Raw genomic sequence first — 7,175 nt, 5'->3', positions numbered from 1 at the left:
GCGGGTGGCCGTGCTGGGTGCCCCGGGCGTGGGCAAGACTGCCATCATTCGCCAGTTCTTGTTCAGCGACTATCCCGAGCGCCACCGGCCCACAGACGGGCCGTGCCTCTACCGGCCCGCGGTGCTGCTCGACGGCGCGGTCTACGACCTGAGCATCAGCGACGGCGACAGCGCTGGCCCGGGTCCGGGCACCCAGGGCTCCGAGGTAGCGGCTCCGGGGTGGGCTGGGGTGAGTGTGTTTTAGTGTTTGTGGGGAACCGCCGATGTCGCCAAGTGGCATTCTCTCACTCTCGGGGGGTGGGGGTGGGGGGGTGCCTGCCTCTGCCTGGGACCCGTGGTGGTCCCGGGCAAGGCAGAGCAGGGCGGCGCCTTGGGGAGATGTGGGGTGCTGAGCAGAGCCAGCCCTGGGGTGGGGTCAGACACAGGGAGTACTTTCTAGTGGGGTCCTTCTCACCCTGAGCCCTTTCCTGGGACCTGGTGCAAAGACAGGATCCTTTAGCCCTTGGTGCCAAGCCCAGAACAGCGCGCCAGTCCTTGGAGCTGGATGACTCCCGGAGATGAGGGGGAGTCGCCGGGGGCTCCAGAGGGCAAGGCACTAGACCCAGCCGGCAGCAGGGGAAATGCGTGGGATCTTTTTGAAAAAAAAGTGGAAAGACCATCCCTTTGCTTTAGCGTGGGGGAAGGGGGCACATGCAAATGGCTACTCAGAATTGGAGGGGGCAATGGGGGTGGTGGAGGGCCACAATGGGCCTGAGGGCCCAGCTGAGGGCTGTGGAATTGGTCTTGGTGGCAGTGGGAGCCAGGGAGGGCATCTGAGGGTGGGAGTGGCCTGACTCGAGTTGAGTTTGCAGAAAGGCGGGAGGAGGAGGACTTTGGGGGTGGCTGGAGGTGGAGAGGACACAGAAGGGGACTAGAACTAGCGGCCGTCAGCTTCTAGGCACGGTTTGGAAATGTTAACCAAACAGAAAGCCCATGAATTTAGGGGTGAGGGTAGGCAGGCAGCACACAGATGGGTAAGTGGGGGTGGGGGCTGCGACGAGAGAGGCCTGAGGCTGAGCTGTGGACTTGAGCTGAAGGCCCCTGCAAACCCTGGCCCCTCGTGTGTCCCCAGGAGGGGCCAGATTCTAAGGGCTGGAGCTTGCAGGACACAGACGCCTTCGTGCTCGTTTATGACATCTGCAGCCCGGACAGCTTCGACTATGTGAAGGCGCTGCGGCAACGCATAGCAGAGACCAGGTGCAGGGCGGGTGAAGAGGTGGGGAGGGTGGTAAGGGGCCTTTGGCGAGGGGCGTGGTCTGTGGCCGTCCCAGGTCACTCCCTGTGTGCTGTCTTTGGGCCACAGGGACCTGGTATTTGCGGGGGGCAGCGGGTGTCTTCTGTCTTGTAGATACCTCCCCGGGGTATTCCCCAGCTGTGGGACCACCGTGCCTGACTCCCATTTATCCCCACCCCCAGGCCAGCAGGCGCACCCGAGGCACCTATCCTGGTAGTAGGCAACAAGCGGGACCGGCAGCGGCTACGCTTTGGGCCTCGGCGCGCACTGGCCGCCCTGGTGCGTAGGGGCTGGCGCTGCGGCTACCTCGAGTGCTCAGCCAAGTACAACTGGCACGTGCTGCGTCTCTTCCGCGAGCTGCTGCGCTGCGCTCTGGTGCGGGCCCGCCCCGCGCACCCGGCCCTACGCCTGCAGGGCGCACTACACCCAGCGCGCTGCACTCTCATGTGATTGACTGTGCGTCCTGGCCGCTGCACACGCAGAGGACAGCAGATTGGACAAGGCTGCCCAACTTCTCTCCGATTGGACAGGACGAGTCTCCGCCCTCTTCCCCCGCCCCCTTGGAGAAGGAAAACTCCAATCTCTTGAGCTATAGACCTTTCAGGCTCATTGGACCCTGCCATGGCCCAAACTCACTGGGGCTTTCTGGAGCCTCCTTGGGACAGACAGTGCGGATCCCTCCGGGTGGGAAGAACTTGGTTACCAATCACCCCAAAGTCGCCAGACTGCCTCTGGCATGTCACTGAGCAAACACCTCCATTCCATCCCTCACAGGGCAATAAAGGCAAGTGGTTCAGGTGTGCCTGGCATTTCTGGGGTGGGCAGTTTGGGGGGTGGAGGTGGGGCTGCAGCTGGACATAAGCCTGGTGGTCAGAACTGCAGGGCAGGTCCAGAATCCCACCATGTGATGAGAACCCTGAAAGTCAAGCCCCTAAAAATGGAGACAGAGTGGCTGCAGCAGAACTTTACTGTCAGAGGCTGTGTGGCCCCAGGCCCTCCTCTAAGGCATTCAATAATATTAATAATTAAATAGCAATGCTCACCCTCCACCCAGAATGTACAATGTCGGTCCCATTGTGCCATGTGGTCCCTAGAGGGCTGGTCCCGTGAGGTCTGGTGCCCAGGAGGCAGGGGGAGCTCCCTGACGCAGAGGGGTTAAGGCCACTAAGGAAGTGTGGGGAGGATTGGGCCTGGAGCAGTCAAATCCAGGAATCGGGCTCTGCCCTGGGCCAGACTGAGTGCAGTGTGTGCCAGGTCCCAGGCTCTGAGGGTCCTGACAGGCGGCGGGGGCCCTGTGGCGTAGGAATTCGGGAGGGCTTCCGGTCTGGCTGTGTGTCCATCCGGCCCCGGGGCCAGGTCCTCAAGGGCTCTGGGCAGGCCAGGGAGGTTCCCAGTGCACTGGGTGGCCCCACAACACCAGGGCAGGGGCTGCCTTCGTCGGAAGAGCTGGACAGGGCTGCGGCTCGGGGCCCGGGCAGCCCATTGGCTGTCCGGACAAGGTCCCCAGGGGGGCCACACTTGCTGCCCAGGACGCTGAGGGAGGAGGAGGAGGAGCTGGAGGAACAGTAGGCTGAGTCAGAGGCCAGCGGCTCCAGGGCCGGAGCTGGGTCCGGTGCAGGGCCAGGGCCAGGGGGGTTCCCACCAGCAGCAGCCTCCAGGGCCCGTGCGTTGGCTAGGAACTCCTCCTCCAGGCTCCGGAACAGCAGCTGCTCCTGCTGTGGGTCCAGCTGCAGGGGTGTGCGGAAGACGCTGGCAGGTGTGCTGCCCAACTCCGGGCCCAGGCTGGGAGCCTGGGCAGCCTGAGGGGCTGCAGGGCTTCGGGCCCGAGGTGTCTGGGGGCTGCCCCTGTTGGAGCCCCCGCCACCCCTGCCCCTCGGCACCCAGGAATGCTGCCCATCTCGGTCCCTACGCACAAGCAGTACAGCCTGCTCCTCTCGATTCTGGCTCTGTGCCCGGCGGGCAGGGCTGGGGACTACCAGTTGGGACCCCCTGCCCCTAGGGGTCCCCCTGGGCCGACCGCGATCCAGCTGGTCTCGGGACTGGCTTCGAGGGGCAGGGGGGCGCCTTGGGGAGGCTGGGGGCCCTGTGGTCAGTCGCCGACTGGGTCGCTCCTTCCGGGGACCAGTGCCTGCATCGTCACTTCGGGTACCAAGGGGACCGCTCTGGGCTGAGGAGGCTGAGGAATCACTGTCCCCCGAGTAGCGGCGGGAGCGGGGGTGGGGGGGCAGCTGATCCCGGGACCTGAGGGGGGGGGCAAGAGAGAGAGGAGTATCAAACAGGGCAGTGATGGTGGAGGGGGGAACCTGGGGCAGCCGTGTTGGTGGGAGGCTGTTGTGGGCATCTGTCTGGCTGGGGACTTCCAGGGAGAAGTGAGACACCCTGCCGCTACAGCTTCCTTGTGGCCACTGGGCCCTGGGGCCGCCTCTGGCCTCCCATCTCCCTGGGGCGGTGGGAGGAAGCGGGGGTTGGACTGGCTGCCCCAGCTGTGTTGTTGGTTTGGTTGGGCTGTCATGGAGACAGGAAGCTGGGCCCTGGCCCCACCCACGGGAACTTTTCCCAGAATGTGAGTCACTCCAGAGCGACAAGCTCAGCGTCATCAAGGCCAGCAAGACACCCCCACCCCCACCCTCCAGACCCCTGACCCCCACGCCCCCCTGCTCACCTGAGGGGGGTCTCAGGCCCCTCCTTGGCGCTAAGTAAGCTAATAGGGGTCACTTCAGGCCGGGAGCCCCGGTGATCACCCCCAGGGGCTGGACTACCAGCTCGGGGGCTGGGGGTAGGCGACATCCTCTGGGGAGAGAAGGCTCTCCCTCTGGGCTGAGGTGGGCGGTGGGCTGCAGGGAGAGAGGAGGGGCTGTCGTGAGGGTGGGGCTGCTCAGCACGCACCCACCCACAGCTGGGACACTGACCAGTGGAGGAGCAGCGGCACGGGTCGTGCTTGTCCAGGTAGTGCTCCAGCGTGTCCCAGCCTCCACCCACGCGCACCATCACGTGGCTCCTCAGCACCTGTGGGACCCTGTGTGAGCAGATCGCCGCAGCCCGAGCCCCCGGCCGCCTGCCCTTTGGGCGGCACTTGGCCACTTACCCGCACGAAGATGAGCAGGCTGGAATCCCCCACACGGTACTTCCCCTCGGAGACCTTGATCATAGGGAACTGGTCTGGACAGGTGCATCGGCCCAGGATTTCCCTCACCTGAGGCCAGAGAACAGAGGTTGGAAGTCAGAGGTTCGGGCCCTCCTCCTAGGACTTGACATTAGCTGTCGGGGTGGAGAGGGGGTGGGGCAGGGTATTAGGAAGTGAGAACTCAGGAGAGGGGCCTGGAGACTGTTAGCCCACACTTGTGCAAAGTGGCTGCACTTGACCTTTCACCCCTGTCTGGCTCTCCAGGGTCAGAGGGCTGCCCAGGAAAGGAGGGCCTAGGGCAAACCCTGGAGTCTATCCTCATTCCTCCTTCACCCACTTCCCAGATAGGGGGCTGAGGTGCACGGAGGAAGCTAGGTCATGCGTGCAGGAGGCCCCATGCCTCTGACGGGACACCTCAGCATGCACACACAGGCCCCGACGGGCCAGCACAATGCTCCCAGGGTTGCCAGGCTGGCTGCGTGGGCGGTGCCCACGGTGGCGCCAGAGGAAATGGGCAGGTGGAAACCTCAGCTGACAGGGCCCGGGGTGAGGGTGGGAGGCGGTCGTCTGCCCTGACAGTGCCTACCCGCCTCCCAGCGGGCACTTTGGCGCCCTGACCTCCTTCCCTGGGGGTGGCGGGGGAGGGGGGAGCACTTGCTCCTGAGAGAACCAGGAGGCACTGCGGCCATGGGCCACTCCTGCTGCCCCAACTCCCATTGGCAGTGGACTCAGGACTAGGTACTCTGGGGGGCTCACCAGGTGCTTTGAGCGCCTACTGTATGCTAGGCATCTTGCCCAGGTGGTCATGCCATGCCTCCTCCCAGTCACGTGTCAGGTACCTTTCCATCTCTTAAAGTGCCATGAAGGTCTGGCTGCTAGATGTTCATTTCCTGAGGCCTTCCTGGGGAGCCAGTGCATGGTTTGGAGGGGAGGCCAGTGGGCTGAGTTGGCCCAGCTGGGGCTGCCCCCTCCCTGGGCCAGGCCACCTATTCCTCCATCCAAGTAGACATGTACTGCTTAACAGAGTCACCTGTGCTGCCCTTTCCTGTCCAACAGACCCTGGGAGGCCCTGAGAGGGTTAGGGGCCAGTTGTGGGCACCAGCTCTGCTCTCCAGTCCGTGGGGCCCCGGGTTCCGTAAGTGAGCAGAAGCAGGGGCCTGAGCCCCCTCTCACACCCACGGGACTCACCAGCTCGTCCAGATTGCGCAGGTCACTGGGTGTCATGCGGGGACCCCGGGGGGGAACCCCCACTGGAAGGGCAGCCTCTGCAGGGCCCTCCCCGCCAGTGGCAGGGGCGTTGGGGGCTGGGGGTGTGGCTCGTAGCTCTCGCTCAATCTCCTGCTCGAACTGCACTAGGCGAGGGGCCAGCAGGCCCAGGCGGGCGCCACGTCGGGCCACCTCCAGGAGACACAGCACCACGCTCTTCTCATTCTTCCGCAGCACCAGGTCCTCCGTCTCAAACATGAGGACCTCGGGCACACCCAGCTCTGCCCGGCACCAGCCGATGAAGGTGGCCACGTTGTCTCGGGCCATGAAGGAGCCAGCTGCCACACTGTGTGCCTGAAAGGCCACACCTCGGGCCGGCCGGGCAGCAGCTAGGGCACGGGCGGCCTCAGTGACAGCGTTGGCATGTTGGCACAATGCAGTGCCCGTGGCCAGCCCAGCCAGGAAGCCATCCCCACCGCTAGGCAGTCCCAGGCTGTACAGGGCGTTGAGCCACTCGGCCAGGTCTTCCTTCATGGCCTCCACGTAGGCTTCACTGGAACTGAACGGTCGCACACTCTTGGCTGCCGAGCTGGCAATGCCTGCCACTGGGTCTGCCATGCCCGGGCCAGTCACTGTGGGCAGGGACATAGGTCAGGATTGCTGAGAGGACCCAGCGACACCCCAACAGCCTAAGCTGCTGCCCACCTGTGCTCTCCGGGCCTCGGTTTCCTCATCTGTGAAATGGAGCAGTAACAGATTATTACGGGATCCTTATATGTGACTTAGGGACCACAGAGGATGCAGAACAAGCTCTGCACAGGTGTTGGCTCTGGCTCTTTTGCGGGAAGAGGATGAAGTATGCCCTGAGTCCTCTCTCCCATATAGGCAGACGCCCACCTGCACTGCGTCCGATTTCTGGTGACAACTGAGTCCTAGAGTCGAGGCCCTGGAATCAATTCACCCGGCCCTCCCCTGCCAGTCCGCCTGGCCCCCAGGAGGGTCAAGTTCAATGCTGAGGGACCAGGGCCTTCTCAGGTTCTCTCTGCGCTTCCTTGCCCCAAGGACTGTGCCATTATAGGATCGACATCACAGCAGCAGCCGCCAGGAAGGCGACCAGGGCTCGGCGTGCGTGCGTGCGCACACTCGGGGGCGTCTTCCTCGTCGTCGACTCACACTCAGGTGGTATTTTTCCATTTCACAAATGAGGAAACTGAGGGGCAGGGAGGGGAGGCTCTGGCTCCATAACGCACGGCTATAGGCGGAGGAACTTGGGGGGCCCAGGCCCCGCCTTCTCGGCCAAGCCTTCCCAGCGCCCCGGCTTGGCACGTGCTGGGCCGGGACTGCAATGGCCTTCGCCCGGCCCCGCCTGTGCGCGGAGCCTCAGCCCAGAGAGGGTGCGGGGCCGCCCAAGGTCACACAGCCCCAGGGAACTGAGATCGCTGCCGCCCGAGCCCTCACCCAAACCGTGCGCACCGGCAAGAGGGGTCTCCGCGCTCACCTGGCTCATCCCGCGGCACCAGGGGACATCGCGCCGGCAGAGGCCGAAGCCGGGCCGGGGCCGCTGCAAGGAGG

General features: G+C 64.4%; 2 protein-coding genes across 2 annotated transcripts; one reads left to right on the top strand and one right to left on the bottom strand.

The window, feature by feature from the left end:
• Position 1: 1 nt before the first annotated feature.
• Positions 2-2,071, top strand: RASL10A (RAS like family 10 member A; the record flags this gene model as incomplete). Its single annotated transcript, XM_004715348.2, has 3 exons — positions 2-205; positions 1,112-1,236; positions 1,456-2,071. Coding segments are annotated over 3 exons (597 nt in total), but the record flags the coding sequence as incomplete, so codon positions are not given.
• A 151-nt stretch (positions 2,072-2,222) lies between these two features.
• GAS2L1 (growth arrest specific 2 like 1) lies at positions 2,223-7,168 on the bottom strand. Its single transcript, XM_004715318.2, has 6 exons — positions 7,102-7,168; positions 5,586-6,235; positions 4,359-4,466; positions 4,183-4,279; positions 3,936-4,107; positions 2,223-3,514 (listed from the first exon to the last, which is right to left on the bottom strand). The coding sequence occupies exons 2-6, from the start codon at positions 6,219-6,221 to the stop codon at positions 2,473-2,475; spliced, it is 2,055 nt and encodes a 684-aa protein (XP_004715375.1). The 5' UTR covers positions 6,222-6,235; positions 7,102-7,168; the 3' UTR covers positions 2,223-2,472.
• Between the last annotated feature and the right edge of the window lie 7 nt (positions 7,169-7,175).

Source organism: Echinops telfairi, unplaced genomic scaffold, assembly GCF_000313985.2.
Source record: "Echinops telfairi isolate 266 unplaced genomic scaffold, ASM31398v2 ScPeMD7_29;HRSCAF=101, whole genome shotgun sequence".
In the NCBI taxonomy this organism is placed as follows: Eukaryota; Metazoa; Chordata; class Mammalia; order Afrosoricida; family Tenrecidae; genus Echinops; species Echinops telfairi.
Note: the sequence above shows the minus strand (reverse complement) of the source record. Positions and strands in the feature narration are given on the sequence as shown.

What these genes read in the sequence shown, in the direction of transcription:
- GAS2L1 (XM_004715318.2), bottom strand. Translation starts at nt 6,221, where the DNA reads ATGGCAGACCCAGTGGCAGGCATTGCCAGCTCGGCAGCCAAGAGTGTG. An exon ending in TGCGCAATCTGGACGAGCTG is followed by an intron (nt 4,467 to 5,585) that starts GTGAGTCCCGTG and finishes CTCTGGCCTCAG; the next exon opens with GTGAGGGAAATCCTGGGCCG. An exon ending in GGGCCTGAGACCCCCCTCAG is followed by an intron (nt 3,515 to 3,935) that starts GTGAGCAGGGGG and finishes CCCCCCCCTCAG; the next exon opens with GTCCCGGGATCAGCTGCCCC.